General features: G+C 52.4%; 11 protein-coding genes across 11 annotated transcripts; 6 read left to right on the forward strand and 5 right to left on the reverse strand.

Moving 5' to 3' along the window:
* Window positions 1-134: 134 nt before the first annotated feature.
* Window positions 135-2,039, reverse strand: MICPUN_64962 (predicted protein; the record flags this gene model as incomplete). Its single annotated transcript, XM_002506938.1, has 1 exon — window positions 135-2,039. One exon carries the CDS (start codon window positions 2,037-2,039, stop codon window positions 135-137), a length of 1,905 nt encoding a protein of 634 aa, XP_002506984.1.
* A 2,528-nt stretch (window positions 2,040-4,567) lies between these two features.
* MICPUN_89262 (predicted protein) lies at window positions 4,568-5,737 on the forward strand (the record flags this gene model as incomplete). Its single annotated transcript, XM_002506894.1, has 1 exon — window positions 4,568-5,737. A coding segment is annotated over one exon (1,170 nt), but the record flags the coding sequence as incomplete, so codon positions are not given.
* Window positions 5,738-6,282: 545 nt separating this feature from the next.
* On the forward strand, window positions 6,283-6,628 carry MICPUN_64964 (predicted protein; the record flags this gene model as incomplete). The annotated part of the gene is made up of 2 exons (XM_002506895.1): window positions 6,283-6,321; window positions 6,399-6,628. The coding sequence occupies exons 1-2, from the start codon at window positions 6,309-6,311 to the stop codon at window positions 6,626-6,628; spliced, it is 243 nt and encodes an 80-aa protein (XP_002506941.1). The 5' UTR covers window positions 6,283-6,308.
* An 818-nt stretch (window positions 6,629-7,446) lies between these two features.
* MICPUN_104675 (predicted protein) lies at window positions 7,447-9,867 on the reverse strand (the record flags this gene model as incomplete). Its single annotated transcript, XM_002506939.1, has 1 exon — window positions 7,447-9,867. One exon carries the CDS (start codon window positions 9,865-9,867, stop codon window positions 7,447-7,449), a length of 2,421 nt encoding a protein of 806 aa, XP_002506985.1.
* A 1,206-nt stretch (window positions 9,868-11,073) lies between these two features.
* On the forward strand, window positions 11,074-12,999 carry MICPUN_64966 (predicted protein; the record flags this gene model as incomplete). The annotated part of the gene is made up of 1 exon (XM_002506896.1): window positions 11,074-12,999. The coding sequence occupies one exon, from the start codon at window positions 11,074-11,076 to the stop codon at window positions 12,997-12,999; it is 1,926 nt and encodes a 641-aa protein (XP_002506942.1).
* Window positions 13,000-13,559: 560 nt separating this feature from the next.
* MICPUN_64967 (hypothetical protein) lies at window positions 13,560-15,291 on the forward strand. The gene has a single exon (XM_002506897.1). It carries the CDS (start codon window positions 13,635-13,637, stop codon window positions 14,736-14,738), a length of 1,104 nt encoding a protein of 367 aa, XP_002506943.1. The 5' UTR covers window positions 13,560-13,634; the 3' UTR covers window positions 14,739-15,291.
* MICPUN_109668 (predicted protein) lies at window positions 14,440-15,494 on the reverse strand. Its single transcript, XM_002506940.1, has one exon. The coding sequence runs from the start codon at window positions 15,298-15,300 to the stop codon at window positions 15,139-15,141; it is 162 nt and encodes a 53-aa protein (XP_002506986.1). The 5' UTR covers window positions 15,301-15,494; the 3' UTR covers window positions 14,440-15,138.
* Window positions 15,495-16,708: 1,214 nt separating this feature from the next.
* On the forward strand, window positions 16,709-16,885 carry MICPUN_64969 (predicted protein; the record flags this gene model as incomplete). The annotated part of the gene is made up of 1 exon (XM_002506898.1): window positions 16,709-16,885. One exon carries the CDS (start codon window positions 16,709-16,711, stop codon window positions 16,883-16,885), a length of 177 nt encoding a protein of 58 aa, XP_002506944.1.
* A 181-nt stretch (window positions 16,886-17,066) lies between these two features.
* On the reverse strand, window positions 17,067-17,564 carry MICPUN_64970 (predicted protein; the record flags this gene model as incomplete). Its single annotated transcript, XM_002506941.1, has 1 exon — window positions 17,067-17,564. One exon carries the CDS (start codon window positions 17,562-17,564, stop codon window positions 17,160-17,162), a length of 405 nt encoding a protein of 134 aa, XP_002506987.1. The 3' UTR covers window positions 17,067-17,159.
* Window positions 17,565-17,824: 260 nt separating this feature from the next.
* Window positions 17,825-19,177, reverse strand: MICPUN_109669 (predicted protein). Its single transcript, XM_002506942.1, has one exon. It carries the CDS (start codon window positions 18,690-18,692, stop codon window positions 17,994-17,996), a length of 699 nt encoding a protein of 232 aa, XP_002506988.1. The 5' UTR covers window positions 18,693-19,177; the 3' UTR covers window positions 17,825-17,993.
* A 764-nt stretch (window positions 19,178-19,941) lies between these two features.
* Window positions 19,942-20,979, forward strand: MICPUN_64972 (predicted protein; the record flags this gene model as incomplete). Its single annotated transcript, XM_002506899.1, has 1 exon — window positions 19,942-20,979. The coding sequence occupies one exon, from the start codon at window positions 19,942-19,944 to the stop codon at window positions 20,977-20,979; it is 1,038 nt and encodes a 345-aa protein (XP_002506945.1).
* Window positions 20,980-21,287: the final 308 nt, after the last annotated feature.

Genomic DNA, 21,287 nt, shown 5'->3' on the forward strand with positions numbered 1-21,287 from the left:
CTCGTGCTTGGTGAGCAGGGGCGACGTTTCAGTGGGCCCTGAGGGACCAGATGCCCCGACTTCGCCCTTGCCGCACAGTCTACGCCCACTGGGCGCTCAGTTTTTTCCTTGGTTTTTCATCAAATTCCCTGCAATCAAAAAATTTCGTTGGCGACGTCCTCGCCACCTCCACGCGCCTCTCCGGGTGCCTCCTCCACGCAAATGGGACACACCCAGTCGCCCTCTGGTACCGTCGTCAGCGGCGGCCGCAGGCACGCAATGTGCCACGCGCGTTCGCACCCATCCCCGTCGCAGAGCACGGTCTCCGCATCGGTCATCCCCGGCCTTGTTTCACCGCCGCCCCCACAACCCTCGCACATCTGCTCGTCGACGTCGATCGACTCGGGAACCTCCCAACTGCAGTCCGAGTCTGAGTCATCGATATCATCCGACGGCGTTGACGGCGTTCCATCCAGGTCAATGAACGCGCGGAGGTCGTCCGTCGCCACCGTCATGTGTTCGTCAAGCTGGCCCTTCAGGACGTTAAAGTCAACTCTGTGGTCTAGAAGTCCAAACGCGGTACCCTTCTGCTTCTTCCACTGGTGAAAGCACACAAACGCTGGTCGAGGATACCCAAGCCTGGGCAGCCAGAACATGTGTGGCATTCCCTTCGTCTCACCACGGTCGGATAGGCGGAGAAATCCGACCAATCCCACATGACCGTCGACCTCTATTGCGACAGGAAGACAGAACTTCAAAATCGAACATCCAGGAAAGGCGGCGAGACAAAGCGCGGCGAGGTGATGCGAGAGGCTGGACTGTCGCCTCCTCGCCTCGTGTACCGCGGCTTTCTCGATGTACTCGATGATGTCGGATTGCTTCCAGGTGATCGCGTGCCCCGTCCGCAAACACTCTGATGCAACATCCGCTGCCGTGCGCTTACTTTGTTCGTCGTAGCGGACGATTGCCCTTGGCGTGCCCTCGTACCCGAAGATCTTGTCGCTACGCATGGACCAGTACCCCGCGTTGGGAAGGGAGCGTTCCGCCCAGTGTTGAACCTCCACCGCCCCATTAGGCAAAGCCTCGACGGGCGTTGCCTCGAGCAGATTGTCAACCAACTTGTTGATTACCGCATGGCCCACCGGTCGGCAGGCATTCGCCAACATCTTCAGGGCCTTCGGGTCCGTCGCGTCGTCCAAACCAAGCTCCTCGCGAGTGAACGTGAACAAGTCGGCGACGGCCTCCACAGTAAACTCGACGCACTTGTACTCGCCGTCGTCATCACGAAAGACGAAACAAGGTGGCCCGGTGCCTTCTGTCTGGCATGCGAGGCGACCTATCACGGGCGCGTCACCGACCTTCCTCATGCTGAAGCCGTATCCGTTCTCGGGCTTGGCACCGCGATACTCCTCCCCGAGATTCAAGAGGGTCCCGCGAACGCTGGTCACGGCTTCCTGCCGACACAAAATGAACACGCGGTCGCCGCTCATCGCGTCCACACCGCTGTCGAACAGTTTCCACTCTCCCGCGTAACCCAAGTCTTTCAGGTTGTGGATGATCCATCGCAAAAACTCGCCCTTCTCCCCTTTGTGCCGCGCGGAGAGCAGCCCCCGGACGTTCTCTAGGAGCATCACCTGGGGTTTGTTGTCAGTGTCCTTGAGCGCCCTGAAAAAGTGCTGGATCATACGCGTCTGGTCGTTATCGATCGCGTTCGTCGCACCCCTGACTTTACCCCGCGTCGACGTCCCCTTGCACGGGAACCCCACGAGCGCCAGTCGGCAGGGCGTTAGCTTGGCCAGCCCGGCGATGTCCCCGATGATGTGAGGACACCGGAACGCGCGCTCCAGCGCCTTCTTCGCTGTATCGTCCTTGTCGACGAACTGGCCGACGCGGAATCCTTGTTCGTGCCTTTCGACGGCGTCTTTAGACCATCTGGTCATGGGCCCCAGTCCCGCGAAGTACTCCGACACGACCACATCGTGCGGTTGAGCGCCGTGCATGTCTATCACGGTCGGAGACGACGGCGAAGAGCCGGGCCGGCCCGACGGCGCCGCCGCCATCCGGCCACGGGGCGACGCGATTGAACTGCTCCGTCCACGTCCACGGCGGGACGTCGTCAGCGACTCGAACGGTTTGTACATCTTGGGTTTGCGAGTCAGCCTCTTGGATCTCCGCCTGACTGGCGATGCTGGTGCCATCCTCCTGTGAGGGCGGTAAGAAGGGCCGTGGATATGCTGGTTATTAGGGTTTTCAGTTACCTTCGTACCTTCGAAGGTAACTGATGAGAGACACGACGGACGCGACGGGGTGTTCTTTCTCGGATTCGCGCGGGCGCACCTGCTCTATGCGGGTGCTCCAACCTTCTTTTGAACGTCTGGACGAATTAGTCCTTGGAATTGCGTCGCCTCTGTCCCGCTCAACGTCACTGATGTGCGACTCGTCTGGCGCCGCCATTTTCACCATTATTAGTCTACCTTCGTACCGAAGGTAGTCGAATAATTATTATTAATAAGTGTTACGAAGGTATGATATTTAGTCTATTATGATACCTTCATTCGTATAAGGTATTAATATTAATCAATCAATTAAACATTATTACGAACGAATGAAGCAAATAAAGCAAGGAAACACTTATTAATAATATTCGGCATAATAGCCGAGCGATATTCGGCTAGCCGATCTTACACGACCCCAACTTCCCAAAATGTAACAATCACCTGGTATCGTTTATCAAGGTCGAAGGTCTATTCGTCCCATACATTGTCGACATTTTTGACACCATTAAATCAAGAACGATGGTCTATCCGTCTCTTACATTGTTGACATTTTTGCATTTTTAGTTCGAGAATCTTGAGTCAGTGTCCCGTATAGTTGTCACACTATGTTTACTCATATAAACGGGTATTTAAATAGGGTTGGATATTTATTTACATATTTTATTTTTATCAGTACGAACGATGTTAAACTATATATACGACAGTATCGTGTGTATACGTATACACGAATGCCTCTTCGGCTAGCCGACCACCCACAGGACGAACGATTACACCTCACCATCACTCGCACTGACGAACGGTTCGACCTTTGGAGAATTTTTATTATTACACCACCTTCAAAATCGAATGGGACTTTATTTGCCGAAATTCCCATTCGATTAAAAAAAGTCCCACGTAATTTTGTGGGACTTTTGTGGGACTTTTATTAAAAGTCCCACGTAATTTTGTGGGAATTTTCTGGGAATTTTGTGGGACTTTTGTGGGACTTTGTAGGGTTAGGGTTTGTTGTGGTCTACCAGAAAGTCATTCGGGTTTTTTCCGGGTTTTTGATACAGCCTATGGGCAAAATGACCCCCCTTGAGGGTGGCGACTAGGGTGTGGGGTTTAAGGGCCGACGCGGTCAAAGCGCAGCCGAAGAGCGGCCAGGCGTCCGAACGCGACCAAAATGCGCGCGCACGCTCTCCATGACACGGGCATCGCCGTACGCGCCTCGCGCGCGGGTGCCGACGTCGTGCGCGGCCCGCGCGGCGACGGCTCCGTGGCGGCCTTGAGGGTAGCTCGAAACTCGGGTAGGGTTCGCCTAAACCCCTGCGGGTAGGCTCTAGTGGGTTTGTAGTGGCCTACCAATGTGACAATTGTGCCAACGGCACCATTTTTCTGACTGGCCCCCATACGCTGACCCTGTGACAATTGTGCCACCGGCACCGTTTTTTTCGTGAAAAAAAAAGCTGTCGTCGTGCCACAGCGCCTATGGGCAAAATGATCCCTCGTTGGCACGTTGTCACGCGGGGGTCAGTTTGACGAGTTGAACGAAATTCGATCGGCGTCTGTGACTGTTTGCTTGTGCGCGACAACTCAACTTTCGCATTTTACTTTTCAATCGCTGTTTGTGACTGTCGCGAGGCTGTCGAGGATGGTTTCGAGTAGTCTCGGACGGACGCAGGCAGTTTCGCCCACGCCGAGTGGGGTTTCGCTTTGGGTTTATGTGGCGCGGTGTGGGGTTTAAGGACCGACGCGGCCAAAGCGCGGCCGAGGAGCGGCCGGGCGTCCGAACGCGACTAAAACGAGCGCGCGCGCTCTTCATGACGCGTGCATTGTCGTACGCGTCTCGCGCGCGCCATTAAAAGTCCCACGTAATTTTGTGGTAAGTGAAACGCTGGCTCGCGCGGACGAGAATTCATTACCTTCGAAGGTATTAATTAATTTATTTTATTTACCTTCGTAAAAGTTATTACGAAGGTACCTTCGATGGTACCTTCGTACGAAGTAAGTAATAAAAGATACGAAGATACGTTCGAAGGTACCTTCGTACGAATGAAGTAATAATAATAATAAGGTATGTACATACGTACATATAGAAGAGACGTTTGTAATTTTTACTTTCCTATTTTGCCTCTTTTTCCGGAGTCACTTCGCGCGCGCGCATATGGCCTGGGGCGCGCGAGTCGCCCTGCGTCGACCATCACGGAATCGGCTGAAAATCGGTGTGCGCAGAGAAGGCACGGTCTCGAACGGCCTCCTCGAAACCCGGCGTCTAACTCGCACGGACGGCTGAGATTCGGCGTCGATCTGTTCGGTCGCACGTCGCGGGGCTTATATCGCAAACCCCAAAAATGAAAATCTGGCTCCTTTTTTTTTCGGTGCTCGCTACTGTGGCGCTTGCCGAGGTGACGGATATCGCTCTGGGCGGCTGGCACTCGTGTGCCCTGCTGACGGGCGGCGCGATCAAGTGCTGGGGTAGGAACAGGTATGGCGAGCTCGGGGACGGGACCACCACCAGTCGCACCAACCCGGTCGACGTGTCCGGCATCACGAACGCGACGAGCATCGCTCTGAGCGACCGCCACACGTGCGCTCTGCTCACGGGCGGCAGGATCAAGTGCTGGGGCTACAACGAGTACGGCCAGCTCGGTGACGGGACGACAACCCAGAGCACCACCCCCGTCGACGTGTCCGGGATCACGACGGCGACGAGCCTCGCTCTGGGTGGCTATAGCTCGTGCGCCCTGCTGACGGGCGGCACGATGAAGTGCTGGGGCTACAACTACAGAGGCCAGCTTGGGGATGGGACCACAACCAACCGCAAAAAACCAGTCAACGTGTCCGGGATCACGACGGCGACGAGCATCGCTCTGGGCAGCAGCCACATGTGCGCCCTGCTGACGGGCGGCACGATGAAGTGCTGGGGCGACAACTACAGAGGCCAGCTTGGGGACGGGACCACAACCAACCGCAACACACCAGTCAACGTGTCCGGGATCACGACGGCGACGAGCATCGCTCTGGGTGACCATAGCTCGTGCGTCCTGCTGACGGGCGGCACGATGAAGTGCTGGGGCGACAACCGCCTCGGCCAGCTTGGGGACGGGACCACGACCAACCGCAACACACCAGTCAACGTGTCCGGGATCACGACAGCGACGAGCATCGCTCTGGGCGCCCGCCACACGTGCGCGCTGCTGATGGGCGGCGCGATGAAGTGCTGGGGTTACAACGGCCTCGGCCAGCTTGGGGACGGGACTGCCAAAAACAACCACAACAACCCCGTCTACGTCATTGGGCTCTACGCTCCGTCGCTACCACCATCACCGCCGCCGCCACCGCCGCCTTTTCCATCGCCGCCATTGCCGCCTTTTCCATCGCCACCATCTTCACCACCGCCTCCGCCTCCTCCGAAGCTCATCCTCGACGAGGACGACCACGCCGCGGGACTCACGGGCATCCTCGTGGTTCTGGTGGCGACGATTTTCAACATGTTGTAAATAATAATGTTCTCTTAAGTTAAACATGTCCGACCCCGACCGATACAAATCCCGAGGCCGCAAGGAAAGGACCCCCGAACAGCTCAAGGTGCCCGCCATGGCCCGCGAGAAAGCACGCTTGGTAATTGCCGAGCGAACGGAGGTTAAACGCGAGATGTCGGAAGCTCCACCCCAGCCCGAGCCTGCCGAGCCTGAGCCTGCCGAGCCCGAGGAGATCGAACCCCCCACCCCTCCAACCGAGCCCGAGCCAGCCGATGAGCCAGAGCAAGAACCTATCGAAGAAGCCCAGCGAAATACGAGTCTCTATTCGCGCCGCTTGTGCCCCGAAGGCTCCGGCTCCCAAAATGACGTGGCCATCACTGAGCCCAGCTAGGGTTCAAATAAACGACTACACACGGTAGATCCGGTTACGACGAATCTCGTTTGACCAAATAAATTTCCCAATTCTGACTACCGCTCATACGTTTCGACGTGACTTAATAAAAAATTTCATACGAAGGTAACATAAGTTTCCCCACCCAAATCCTGAAAATGAGCTAAAATTTTCCGTAGGTGCCTCCCTGTGAGACTGATGAACAAGGAACGTTCGGTTCCGGGAGGCTGATTGGGACGAGTCTCGATGAAGCTTCGGTGAAGCCTCGGTGAAAGACGCATTGAGAAGGGCTACTTATCCATGGTTTGAAGCTGAATTTTCATCGATACATCGGTCAACTTCGACGTCTACCATCGCCTCATCAGAAGACGCCTTGGCGTCGATTATTCGTTCACAAGTGGCGCGCGTGTGAGGACGACGACTACGTGCACGTCACGCGCAACGATAAGGACGTCCCGCAGAACAATCGTCGTCCAAAGACACGGAAGGCGTCGCACAGCGTTGTTAGTCAGAAATAAAGTAACAAACGACGACCGTACGGTTGCATAGTATATGACTTTTGCAAATGATCGAGCTCTCGACCAATCAGATCACGAATAAACGTAACATAGTTCCAAAAAAGTTGGGGTAGAATGTGGTACTAAATGTGACTTTGTCACTGGCGTTCCTCGTCCCAAATGCTTCGTGCCATATCATAACCGGGGAATACGTACGGACTATAGACGATTCCCCATATTTTCCCCGGTCTTTCCCTATTTTCCCCGGTGTTTCCCCGATTTTTTTCCCACAGTGGAAGGTAACACTTAACCCTTATTAATATTATTACCTTCAAATCATAAATAAATAAATAAAGGTACGAAGCAAGGTACCTTCGTTCGTACGAAGGTACCTTCGTACGAAGGTACCTTCGAAGGTAATATTTTCCCGAAGACTCCCCCATTGTCACGCCCCGGGTACGCCCGGGTACGATCTCAGGGGCGGTGAATCAAAAATAAATTGACTCAAACATTATACCTTAACCCTAACTTGGCTGGAAATCAGAGCTTAAGGCTAATTACGAAAAAAATGGATGACTGCTCAGCTGTGGCCAAAAAAAATCGGTGTCTTTTCGGTGTCTAGGGCTAAGTTAGGGCGTTGTAATGGACCACATAATCCCCGCCTGCCCGATGCCGACCGACAATGAGCGGAATCGATGCGGGACGGCGCGCCTCGAAAGTATCCGTCCAACCCCAGGCGGCGCCGCGCCGTGGTTGTGCCCATTGCGAATTTGACGGCAAATCAGTTTGCTCGGTCCAACTTTTTCGGGACAGAGAAAGAACAGCAGGACGGGTCTTATTTACACGACTAACACGATCGCCAGCATCGCGGCGACGCAGGCGACGAGCCTTCCTCCCGGTCCCACCACCGCGTCGTCGTCGTCCTCCACCAAGCTCGGCGGCGGTGGGCTCGGCGGCGGCGGGGGCGGGGGAGGCTGCTCGCTCGACGGGGCCGCCGCCGCCGCGTCCTTGGCCTCACGGTCAAACGTTTGAAGCTTGTTGGTGTCGATGCCGGGGATGACCTTGAGCTCCTGCATCGGATCCACGGACGTCTGGGACGTAACGCCCTCCACGCCATTGGCCTTGAGCTCGTTCGCAGCCGCGGCGAGCGCGTCGTCGCTCACCTCGGATGATTTGAACATGAGCTCGACATTGTACGTCGTCGCGGAGAGGCGGCGTCTCCCGGCGGCGGCTGAGGTATCCGGCTTGGCGATGCACGCGCCCTTGCCCGAGCTCACCGCCGCCTTGGAGTACGCGGAGGCGCACGCGGCGTCCGCATCCGCGGCCGAGAGCTTGGCGGACAGTATCTGGACCGTTTCGCCGGCGATCGCCGCGTCGGCGAGGAGCTTGGCCTTTTTCTGCACTGCAGGGTCCGCGATGTCGGCGAGGATCGAGTCGCGGGTCTTCTCCGCCGTCTCCTTCTTTTCCTGCGCAGGCGATGGGGATGGCGTCGATGATTCCGGTGACGATCCTGGTGCCCCCGGCGACGATGCCGACGACGACGCGGTGCACTCTGTCGCGTTCCCGCCCGCGCTGGTCGTCCCCGTCGCACACGCCACGCACGCTCCATCCTTCAGGTACTGGCTCGTTGTGCACGACGGCGTGCTGGCGGCTTTCTTCTTGTAGCGGACGATGACGACGCCGGAGCCGCCTGACCCTCCAGTATACGAATCTCCGGCGCCACCACCTCCGCCCCCTGTGAAGGCTGAACCGTGATAACTAGAGAAAGATGATCCTGACGCACCTCCACCCAATCCTCCATTGCCAGAGATGCCGCCACCGCGGCCGCCGCCTCCGCCGCCACCGCCATAATAATCGGAGGTACCAGATATGGCCGATTCAACGCCAACGCCACCGTCACCACCTTTGATAAATGCACTCAAATCTGGTGTCTCTCCTGGTCCTCCAGCGCCACCGCCGCCTCCACCCGTACCCCTGGAGGACGATCCAGATCCACCTGCATTTCCGGAGCCGCTTGCCCCGCCATCACCTTTGCCAACCTTTCCAGCCTTTCCGCCATTTGCCACCACGCCATCAAAGACGCTGGCGCCGCCATCGCCAGAGGGCCAGCCGCCAGTGCCGCCGGTACCGACAGTGACAGTGATCGAACTCGACGACAGCGTTTTGCTCGCAGAGTACAGAACAGCCCCGCCTCCACCGCCGCCGCCATAATCGGCGCCTCCTCCTCCTCCGCCTCCCACGACCAGCACCTCCACTTCGATCAGAGAGGAGTCCGTGACGGCGAGCGTGCCGTTGGATGTGAAATTGTGGATGACGTAATCGCCAACGGTGGTGATCGTGCCGCCGGTGGCGCGTGCGTCGCTGGATCCTACCGACGGCGTGCTGGCGGCTTTCTTCTTGTAGCGGACGACGACGACGCCGGAGCCGCCTGGACTTCCATTGCCCGGGCCCGGGCCAAAATCATATGCACCGCCACCACCTCCGCCCCCTGTGTAGGCCGAACCCGAATAGCCAAGTCCGGCAGTCGCGGCTGGGAAGTAATATCCGCCTGACCCACCGCCACCAAATCCTCCATCGCCAGGGTTGCCGCTCATGTAGACGCCGCCACCGCCGCCACCGCCATAATAATTGGAGGTACCAGATATGGCCGATTCAACGCCCGGGCCACCGTCACCACCTTTATTCGAGAGTACTGTCTCCCCTGGTCCTCCAGCGCCACCGCCGCCTCCACCCATGTATTCGCTGTACCCGCCACCCAATTCTCCAGAGCCGCTTGCGCCGCCGTCACCTCGGCCTATACCACCCTTCCCACCACTTGCCACCATGCTGTCAAAAGCGCTGGCGCCACCATCGAGGCCACTGCCGTAGGTTTGACCGCCGTTACCGCCGTTACCGACAGTGACAGTGATCGAATTCGACGATAGCGTTTTGCTCGAAGAGGACAGAACAGCCCCACCTCCACCGCCCCCGCCATACCCCCAGCCTCCTCCTCCTCCGCCTCCCACGACCAGCACCTCCACTTCGGTCAAAGAGGGGTCCGTGACCTGGAAAATGCCGCTGGATGTGAAATTGTGGATGACGTAGTCGCCGAAGGTGGTGATTGTGCCGCCGGTGGCGCGTGCGTCGCTGGACCCTAGGCCCCCTTGTACGGAAAAGGCGAGAAACACGAAGATCATCGCAAAGAAGGAATTTCCAGAGCGGACGAACGTGGATGACGCTCGCCCCGCAGTATCAGACGCGTGGGGGCGTCCAGAAAGCATCGTTCAGTGACCTGAGCGGGTATCACCAGAGGATCTGTGATGTTATCGGCGAAGGAGGACTCGACGAGGACGCGACCGACGCAAATCTCTCTGGAGGCAGGCTTTTTCCCGTGTTGATCACCCAAATATTCGTAACGCGCACTTGAGGTCCGCGGCTGATACTCTCCGGCGCTCGCACCGCACTCGTGCGTGGCGTCAGTGGATGCTCAAAAAGGTCTGAGGATGAGAACCTTTATTTTGTGCTTTTCACACAGACGGAAGAAATCGGTCAAAACTTTGGATCCTGCCTGCCTGTTGAAAGAGGAAGCGGAGGTGCATTAATTTTCGGAGGTCTGCGAGCTTGTCTTATGAAAGAGGCAAGTGTTTTCCGGCTCGCGTGTCGACAGTTCGGAAGAATTCAATGACGACAAAACTTATTGGCTTGCAGGTAATGGGGTGAACCAATAGCTTCAATTCGTCCGTAAGAAACATGAAGAAATATGGAAAGATCAAGAAAGATCGTCGTGTTTGACTTGTGGCCGGGGGCAGCGCTCAGAGAAGGTAAATAGCACTTTTGGCGCGAAGTATTTCACCTGTTGAATTGCTCGTGGCTCGAGCTGGGAAGTTGGATGAACCCGGTAGAATGTGTAGAGAAGTAGCCTCAATTGTTGCTTGCTTGTTTGCCTGCATTATTGCTTGCGTCTTGCTTTAAAAATACTCGTAAATAATACCTTCGTAATAACACGAACGACGAAGATAATAGTCTAATAAAAAATATCCATATCATCATATGCAAATAGGCAAAATCATTTCCCGCCGTGTTTATTACCTTCGTACCTTCTAGTAGAACGAACTACGAAGGTACGAAGGTACCTTCGTAATAAATTACCTTACGAACTTTCGAAGGTACCTTCGTTCGGTATATATTATGTAACCATCTAATACATACGAAGGTACAGGTAATTTGTCTAATTTAAATTATTAGTAGACTACATATTTACGAACGAAGGTAAATAAACTATTATTATTATCATATCATGTATGCTGTTTATTATTATTAAAAGTAATGAATATTATTAGTTAAATTTCAGGAAAATAAATGAAAGTTTGCTGGATCACTACTTCACCAATTAGCATCACTTCCAAGGAGAGAGACCATAGCCAAAACACGCGCGACACATCACCTTCACGCTCTGGAAATAAACTTTTAAACACTTCGTGCAACAGATGGCGGACTCTTCCGAAATGCAGTCAAAAATTGATGCAGAACTACAGCAAAGCAAACGCGACCAGCAAGATTCGTCCTTTTTAGAAACTCTCGTGCCGATTCCCGACTTCTTCTTTAACATCAAAGCGGAGATCGAACCCATCGGCGGGTCGAAATGGCGCATTCGTATATTTGGATACATCTTGTATTTCATCACTCTATGCGTGATGTTTGGATCTTTCGCGTACTACTCGCTTCCCGCGCAGCGCGTGAGCTTGGAGTCTATTGTCACCTCGGAATGGAACAAGCCCGGCTTTGCGTGCAAGCCCCTCCAGAAGACCACTTTGCACGGTCTGAGCACGGACTGGAGTTTCGATGAATGTGTGAGTGCTACATCGAGTCCGAGCGCGGAAAGTATCGTATCGGTGCAGAAAAACGATGGCTCCACCCAGTTTGACTTTCGTTTCGCTGCGAAAGACGGGTCAACTGGAACCTTGAGTTTCTACGACATTTGGAACGCGAAGAGTGTTGAGACGACCACCTGGGAGAAGGAAGGTTTTTATTGCAGACCACTTCAGAAGACCACTTTTCACGGTCTGAGCACAGACTGGAGTTTCGATGAGTGCGTAAAGAACGTGAACATTCCCGATGCGACGAACATCAAGTCGGTGACCAAACACGCCAACTATGTCCACTACGACTATGACTTTGCGAGCGACGGCGATTCGAACAAAGGCATCATAAGCTTTTACGACGACAGGTACGCATCCTCTGTTTTGCAGAAAACCAATCAAGCGAGTGATGACTGGAAACGAGATGGTTATTCCTGCTATCCGGAACCGCCGTACGACAATACTTTTAACGTGCGCTACAACCACAGCGAATGTTTGGATGTCGTGCTGCCCCCATCTGCGGCAACTGTTCAGTCTCAGTCGCCAAATGGGTATGGTTTTTCATATCATCCTTTTGGTAATGAAGGAACCCTTGGCTACCCATGCTCTGCGAGCCTTGCTAGTCGTCTATACACTGCACATTCCTCTTGTCCAATCATGCCACCTTGCAGCGGTTCATGCCAGTGTATGTATGCAAAATTTCTGCCGAGTGGAGCTGTATTTCCAACCACGTGCGATGCGACGAAACCTTATTACGTATCTGGAGGTGGATTTTATTTAGGGATGCAAAATTCGCTCGATGCTACTGGAAGTATTACTCTTGACTTGGCCATCAAAGGTTGGAATGACATTCTGAACACGCAAGCTGATCAGCATGGAGGCTTTGGGAACGAGTTTGTGTGCTCATTCTTGAAACTAAACGGCAACGGTTTCCGCTGCTTCGACAAGCCCAAGCCCCCGACCACCAAGGAGCTCGCGATTCAACGCTACGCCTCGGAATACCCGCCCGAGACCATTTGCGGACCAATCAAGCAGAACGGTCCATTCCGCTGCAAGCCAAAGGAGGAGCCCCCGACCACCAAGGAGCTCGCGATTCAACGCTACGCCTCGGAGTATCCGCCCGAGACCATCTGCGCTCCGCTCAAGCTGAACAGCCCTTTCCAGTGCACCCGCAACGTGGAGGTGCCCGCAACGACGCGACTGAGCCTTTCAGTCGCGGCCGCGCAAGCTGTGTTTGCGCTCACAGGCATCGCCCTTGTAGCGCTGCTGAGGAAACTCCAGAAGCCGTCAACAACGACCTCGGAGAGCTTGTCGACTGATGGCGACCTGCGTTCCATGATGCGAAAGCTTCGCCTTACAGTGGATCGGCTTGACTCAAAAATTGACCATTTTGGCACCGGCCAGGACCAGCTACGCACCGACCAGGACCAGCTACGCGTCGGTCAGGACCAGCTACGCGTCGGTCAGGATCAGCTACGCGTCGGTCAGGATCAGCTACGCACCGGTCAAGGCACGCACGAAGAGCTCATTCAAAAGCTCCTGAGCAAGAAATGAGCTCCTTTGCGATATTACTTCTTTCGTTTACGTCATGTTCCTCTGATATGTCGATCGTTTCTTCATCATGTTTCAAGCGACACTAAAGTTTTTGTTCAAAGTTTCTTCTCCGTGTTTTTGTGCTACGTTTGTAAAAGAATAAAGAAAGTCGTGTCAACCGATCAAGCAAGAGCGTATTTTTCCGCGACTCCGCCGATCGTCCCACGCGCCCTCCTCGAGTTCGGTGCCAAGACTCGCAATGGTTGTCGAGGTAAGTCGCACGAAGTATAAGCCCCTCGAGGTGTGATTTTGTGCGAAATTCGCACATAGATTTTCAGGATTCAAAGGGTTAAATAAACAGATAGATGAACGAAAATAATAAATCACGATCGATTTGCCTAATAATATTATTATCTTGCCTAGCTATGTGCATATTTTTGAAATCGTATGGCCAAATAGTTTGTTGCCTATGTGATACTAGGCATGCATACGATGCATATCTTGCCGTACGTGCGTGGCTATCCATCATCATATAGGCAAGATATTGGCAAAATAGGCAAAATCATTTCCCGCCGTGTATGGCGTAGGCTAGCTAGGGCTGCCGCGCCGGCCACACCAGAAACGCTCCCCAACGAAGGTACAATGATCGAGCAAATATGGTAGAGACTTCGCACGACAGGCACGGAATATACCAAAGACGTCACTTTTTTATCGTGCTTTGCGTCGTTTTTACAGGCGCGGTTTGCACACAGCACTTTTTTCTCCGTGCGTTAGCCAACTTGCGTCCGACTCGCCATTCCCACAAACTCTTGCCCGCCGAGCTTCAAAATGTCAGCGGCCCAGATGACACAGAAGAGTTCTCGCGCGATGTGACTTGCATAGAACCTGGTCTTCCTCGAGGTGCTTTCCATGTCGTCATCGCTGGTTGGGATTTCGTGGAACATTTTGCCGACCACTACCTTTGGGATCTAGGTTTGACCAACGCACTTTTCGTCCTGTACCGACGCACAAGGCCAGAATTGCCACCCAGGATTTGGAAGGGGCCATGCGGTATGAGAGGTCAAGAGATCGTGATGCTGCCAAATCGGGGCTTGGAAGCTTCCGCTTTTTACGACTACTTGATAAAACATTTTGATAATCCTCCTCTGGGTTTAGCTTTCTTACACGGTCACGCCGCTATCAGTTGGCACACCTCTTGCGAGTCGGTGCTTTCGAGAGTTTTTTTATACTACAACAAGGTCCATGATGCAGATGAGATGGACATCCCAAACATGTTAACGTTAACGAGCAAATCAGATGGTAGGAATATGAAACCATTCGAATGGTTCGGAGGGAGAAAGCTTCTAGACGGCAAGCTGGCATCTTCAAATGCAAAGCGCATCGAAACATTAAATTTGTGCAAAGCCATCCTTAGTGATATTTCCACAAGGGGGAATAACATTACGCAATTTGTAGGTTCCGCTGTGCACCGACCAGAAACGCACTCCTGCTGTGCAAGTTTTGTGCTGAAAGGTGCTCAATTTGGCCAGATAGAACTGCGGGTCCTGCAAAACCTGAAAGCCCTAATGATGGGCACAGATGTAGAACAGAAGGTAGCCGCCACCCACTGTTTTGAGTTCATCGTTTATGCGATGTATGGGGACGATTCAACCTCAGTGGCTCGAACTTGGTATTTGCAAGCAGAAGCTATCTTGCCGAAGATCAAGCAAACCACAGCTTTTGTCAAGTGCTCGAGAGAACGTGCTGGACACATAAGTTAAATACCACTGCAGCACACCGGACAGAAGCGAACATTTTTGCTGTGGTAGATTCACGAGCCGGAAAACCGCATGGAGGGCCATCAACATTTGTCTTCTTCGCAATCTTAGGACCTATGCCCGAAACTTTGTTGGGGCCCTGCACGAGCTCGCGCGCGCTCGTGATGCCGTACGGCAGGTAGAAAACCGCGTCGGCCGCGCGGCGCAGGGCTATGCGCCAACCCGGCCATTGTTCGGCGAGGTCGATGAGCATCTCGTAGATATCATTGTTCTGCGTGGTGCAGAATTCGTCGTCGTCCTTGGATGACTCCTCCTCGGACTCCTCATAATCCGAATCCTCGGCGGAATCGTAATCGTCGTCGTCGCCGATCAGGGGTTTGGTGGTCGTCTCGTAGACAGACTTCTATCGCTTCTTGTCGCGGAACCCGTTCAATTCCTCGAGGGCGTCGACGCGTTCATCGTTCGCCTGCATGAGGAGCTTCGTGAGTTGCTCGATTTTTTCCCGAGACTCTCGATTCTCGGTCCCGAGTTTGGTGACGTATTCGGCGATGGATTCGGCATTCATCACTCCTTTGCGTACCCACCACCTTCTCTCTTAAGTAATAATAATCACGGCCCTAGATCTGAATCCCGACCGACCGGTGTTCGAGTCGGTGACAGAGTACGTGACCTTATACGTTCCGGGCGTGGCCGTGACCGTATCGCCTCGTATCTTCCTTCGGTACTTGTAATTTTGATGCATGTAAATGTGTTCGGGTCAAAATCAAAATGATCACCAGCGTCTTTGGATCGTACGCGGGCCTACCTCTCGGGCGTAAAAATAATACATCGCTCAATTTCGGCCTCCGTCTCGACCTCAGCTTCCGTATCGGCTGGAAGAGCAGCAGGCTTCCAGCCGGATTCCCTTAGCTTCATATCGATAGCCTTGAGAAGCTATGGTTTAGTTTGTTTATCATTCGGCCCGGGTTCCTGTAAACCCTAACCCATAGACAACCTTTGGGCGGGAAAAAGTCGATCCGACCATGTCAAGTCCGCGTGAAGTGTGCGACCGTCCGCGTCAAGTCCGCCGACCAGATGTCAAGTGTGCGCCCGTCCGCGTCAAGTCCTCGTCCGCCCAGATGTCAAGTGTGCGACCGTCCGCGTCAAGTCCGCGTCCGACCATGTCGAGTCAGATGTCAAGTCGCGACCGTCCTAACCCCAAAAATGTTACGTCCCTACCCCTACGCCCCACCCCTGATTATTTTCGTCTCGTACGGGCAAACAGTCAGAGCGTTTGCGACCGACCGGTTCACCCCTAGAAGTACTCCCCACTAAACCCGCGCGCCCTCCGCTTCGACAGCACCCTACGCCGCCGCGCAGGCGACGCCGCCCCCGCCCCCACTCGCGCTACCAGCGAGGCGCGTGCCGCGGGGCTCTGGCGAGATGCGTTATGGGCACATGCTGCACGGCGTACGGGCTGAGCAGGGGTGCGCGCGCTCGAAGGAGAGGCGCGCATGTGTCCTACTCGGGGCGATGAGCGGGTGTCGACCATAGACGGGGGATCACAGGCGGATGAGCCTCTAATCCCTAGTCGACGGCGGCGTGGCGGCGTGCACGCGCGCGCGACTAGTCACCACATTCGACAAAGACGAGAACGCGCTGGACTTTTGACCGGGGTGCCGTGGGTGAAAAAATTCGGCACCCTTCGGCCCGAAAAGTAGGTTATATTTGAAACCGCGCGTTGATCGGTCGGTTCGAATCGGTTCGGAAATCTCAAAATCGGTTCTGAAGAAAACATCACGTCGCAACCTTGACTGCGATCGGTTCGAATCGGTTCGATTCAGCATCCCTGATGACACGTTCATCTGCCCCATGTGCCGGTACCGGGAGTGCCTGGTGTCTGACGAGGACGGCTGTGGGGAGCTCCAGGTACAGCTTTAATCACAAATCGAAGCGTACACGATCTCCACGCGTCGGCGTGTCCCTCGAGTGTGATGTCCAATCGTGGCACCCGAGCGCCTCCGGGGGCATTACTCGAGCTAGGCGCAACCTTCGACAGCTTCTTTTACATCCTCGGGCAACTAACGAGGAGCCCGACAAAGTTGTCGAGCCGATTTTTATTCACCCCCTTGCCATCGAGCAATCGCGCCTCCCGCGGGGCCAAACGATGAGGCGGATCTCTGCGTCATGAGGCCCTTTCTAAAAAAATCGGCTCGACAACTTTGAAGGGACGTTCGCGGGCAACGGGAAAAAGAGGGTTTTATTTTGTGCAGATAAAACACCTACCGCGGCTGAATGCCGCCGAGAGTGTGCACGTGTGCGTGTTCGTGCTCCTATGAGCAAATAGTATGATTTTCAAAAGGCCGGTTTATTAAATAGTCTAATTACGTCACCCTGTCCTTAAGAAATCATCGCTCACAGCATTGGGGTAGAGGTGAAAGTCTATCACTCGTGTGGCATATATGTTGCTTTCTGTCGGCGCACGGATGTGACGGTATCTCCCCGTACCCATCTCATGATGGTGTTGATGAGGGAGACGTAGACGAGGGCGATGCTGTGGAGATGTGCCTTGTTACGGAACTGCAGGGGCGGGGGTCCTTGCTGTGTACGCGCCTTGTGACTTCGACGGCTCAGGATATACAGTGCGCCTGTTGCTCGATGACTTCCTTCAGCAGCTTGAGGAATGGTTTCCCCGTGCACCCGCAAGTGTCCATAGCCAGTGGGATGATTTCTTTGTCCGCATCGCGTGCGGGCTCGACGGCGTCTCTTATGGCGTTTTGGTTGTGTACATGCTGTCTCCTGCGTTGCCTTTTGCGGTGAACATGAGATGGTTAAACGCGTGGTGCTCATTACGAGCTATAATGATCTATCTTCGAAGGTTCGAAGGTATCAAGAGCTGATTTGTGGTCATGAGACCTGCGAAGGTCAGGCTAAAAGTCAACCAAGTGCGTTTTGCTGTGATAAGGCATGGGCGAGTCGCAGAGCATGCATCATCAAAACTATTCGTTGGGGAACGCGGGGAAAAACCACATGTGTACGGAGGGGTTGTGGTCAGGCTAAGTCGCATAAAGCACAAGGGCTGCCTCGACGAAGTGATCGTGTACGAAAGTCCAGCATTAATCTCACGGTCAAATTAAAAAATCAGTTCGCTAGACTGGAATTCGATCTGAACACAGTGGGCGAAGATCCGCCCTCTCGGAGAAAAGTTCCTCTAGGAACTGCTGTTGCTGCGTGCAACAACAATCAAGGGTACACAGGATTCTCGAGTAGTCATATTTGTTAGCGTTTATAGCTCGATAGTGGGTTATCGGTCTTGACTGAATCGACAAGAACTTCATTTACCTCATAGGAGAAAATGCGGCCATATGTTCTTTTCACAAGGTCCACGATCGTTCTTCTATCTTTGATTGTAACGCGTTTACCAGCTCGCACAAGGAGCTTCGCAACCTCAATCGGTTGAGATTCCTCTATGATATCAACGGGACATTTCGGCTTATAAGCAACATCTTCTATGATATACTCGTCAAGATTCTTTGCAAGCAAAATGTTTGCCATCGTATTGGCATGTAGTTTGTTGTACGAGTCGGTGGCATCGCAGATTTCTGGCAGGATGCCAACCTTGCGAGCATACGTTCCGAGAGCCCTGTTGTCTCTCGGGAAGCAAGGACCGCCGAAACCGTAACCAGGAAGAATGCACTTCGATCCCACGCGACTGTCTCCTCCAACAGCGGCAAGGATGTCTATCTTATTTGCACCAGGGGTAGCATCGGCAATATCACCTATCATGTTCGCAAAGCTTATCTTAGTTGTGACGAAACAGTTGACACTTAGCTTCATGATCTCAGCGCTCGCTGGAGACATGCGACAAATTCGAGGATGGTTATCAGTGGCGTCTTCGTAAATCGCCTGCAAAATATTTCCGGCTTCAGAACTACCCTCGCCGATGAGGACGACATCTGGCTTTGAAAGACCGTCCATAATCGCACCCTGCGCGATGAACTCTGGGTTGTAACTCAATGTGCAGCCTTCGCATTCTTCGATTAAGTATGATCCGACTGTCGAAATATACCCAGGCATCACAGTGCAGCATATTATAATATGCTTGTTCTTAGGCTTAAGCAAAGCGATATCCCGAAGGACTCTGCTGAGGGTTGAAGTATCATAGGCCTCTTCACCGACCCCTGTAGGCGTGGCCACCAAGATGAATATCACACCTGCGTGCTCAACTACTTCTTTCAGATTCAGGGTGGCGCGCAATTTAGTTGATGCACGCAATGCCTCCTCGACCCCAGGCTCTGAGCTTTTGAGAGTCTTTGAGTTTATACTGTCTACGTACGACGGGAAAACATCAGAGCCCAAAATATCCCATCCTGCTTGTTCAAATTTTAGTGCAGTGCAAAGGCCTAAACGTCCGAGTCCTACAAATCCGGCACGCTTATCAGAAAGGACAGATGATGCTGAGGCCATCGGAGTTTTGGTATTAGAGTAGTGGGGGATTTACAAGTTCTCGCAAGAAGCACTCAAGAAATACCTTCGTTCGAACGAAGATATCGATCCACCGTAAAAACCATATTAATATGTCTCGGTAATAATATTATTACATATTATTAATAATAATTCACGCACCGTAAAAACCATTTTATTATTACTAAATTATGTTTCAGTCAAAATTATTTTGATTCATGGACCCTGAGATCGTACCTGGGCGTACCCGGGGCGTAAAAATGGGGGAGTCTTCGGGAAAATATTACCTTATTACTTCGTACCTTCATTCGAAGGTACCTTCGTACGAACGAACGAACGAAGGTAAGAAGTACGAAGGTAAGTAATAAGCAAGGTACGAACGAAGGTGCATATTATTATTATTTATTATGCATATGTATAAAAAGCTTATGAAGGAAAAATGTAATAAATAATGTAAAATACCTTTGAAGGTAATAAATTACCTTCGTTCGTATTACCTTATTATTTTTAATAATAAATAAATAAATAAAGGATATGCCCGCAGGTCATTAATTATTACCTTCGTACCCTCGTAATAATAATAATAAATAAATAAATAAGCTTATTTATTACGAAGGTATTATTGAACGAATTATTGAAGAGGTGATGGATGATACATAAAAATGTATGAAACCCTGCTCGGCTTGCCCTTGTCTTTTGAACAAGCGCACCTCAAGGCGCACGTTCATGAACTCGGAGCATCGAAAAATTGTGGTTTGCAGAAATGAAACGAAGAAATAAAATCATTGGCATGATATTTGTCCTATGCGCAGTATTGTTGGGTTGTGGTCTGGAAACTGCACGGCGAAAAAGTCCCCCAAGCAAACGCGTCTCAAACAAGAGCTCACAACCTGCGGGCTTAGACCATTCGGTAGGGCATCATGGGTGGAAGACAGTATATCTTTTCAACGGCCCAGTATCTACGAGAATGATTGGTTCTTCAGATTGGAAGTCGAGTTCGCAGTCAAAACAGGACGAAGTAATCCGCAAAATGCTTCCATTAGAGCCGGGCCAATCCAGGGGACGGTTTTTCGTTGACTTAGCTGCGAATGACTGGCAATTTTTGTCGAACACGTATGCCTTGGAAACATATGAAGACTGGGATGGCATTTGCATTGAGCCAAACGACGTATATTGGAAAAATCACCATAAACGAAAATGTGCTCTTGTTGGTGCAGGCATCGGCATTCGGGGTGAAGAAGTATTCTTCAACTTTCACAATGGTGGCCGAGGCGGAATCGTCGGCCCTGGAATGGATAATAAAGACAAAGATAAGGATTCAAAGAAGATCCATCTGACAGATCTAAACGACGTTTTCTCAGTTTCGAAAGTGCCAAAAATAATTGACTACTTTTCTCTGGATATCGAAGGCGCGGAAACTGTAGCTTTCAAAAGTATACCTTTTCAGACGCACATCGTGTACATCTTCACGATCGAGAGACCCGATGAATCGTTGCGCGATGGGTTGCGCGATCGTTCGTATGTAGAAGTGGGCATACTTGGCACCTTTGGTGACACGATGTACCTGAGTAATGCGACACCGAACTTTAGGGAGGTTCTAAAGCGAGGACAAGAATCTATCACTATGATTTCAAAGCAGATCTCTAAAATTTCTGATGCTGATATTGGACCTGTCCGGCGCACAGGAAACTTGAAGAAAGGTGATCTTGTCAACCACCAGTATGCGTTCGGAGTGAGATGCCCATATTTTGAACTGGACTCTTGTGGCCATGAACTCCTTCCATGGGATCACCCTTACTGAGTTTTTTATTCGTAACGACTAGCTTGTAAGCGGCCAACTAGCTAGCAGGTTGTATGAGTTTCAAAATGGTCCCGAAGTGCGACGGAACAAAGGCCCGCCACACACGTCGGTTTGCAGAAAATGTGCAGGTGCAGCGAAACGAAAAATGAAAATACGTACCTTCGTGCATAATATCTTAATAATAATAATATGAATGATGATATCTTCATTATTCGTTCATTATTATTGTTTTGTTATTATTATTATTACCGGAGGACGGAGTATCTACCACCGTACGTAAAAACCATTTTACTAAATTATTACCTTCG

The sequence above is a fragment of the Micromonas commoda genome, chromosome 17 (assembly GCF_000090985.2).
Source record: "Micromonas commoda chromosome 17, complete sequence".
In the NCBI taxonomy this organism is placed as follows: Eukaryota; Viridiplantae; Chlorophyta; class Mamiellophyceae; order Mamiellales; family Mamiellaceae; genus Micromonas; species Micromonas commoda.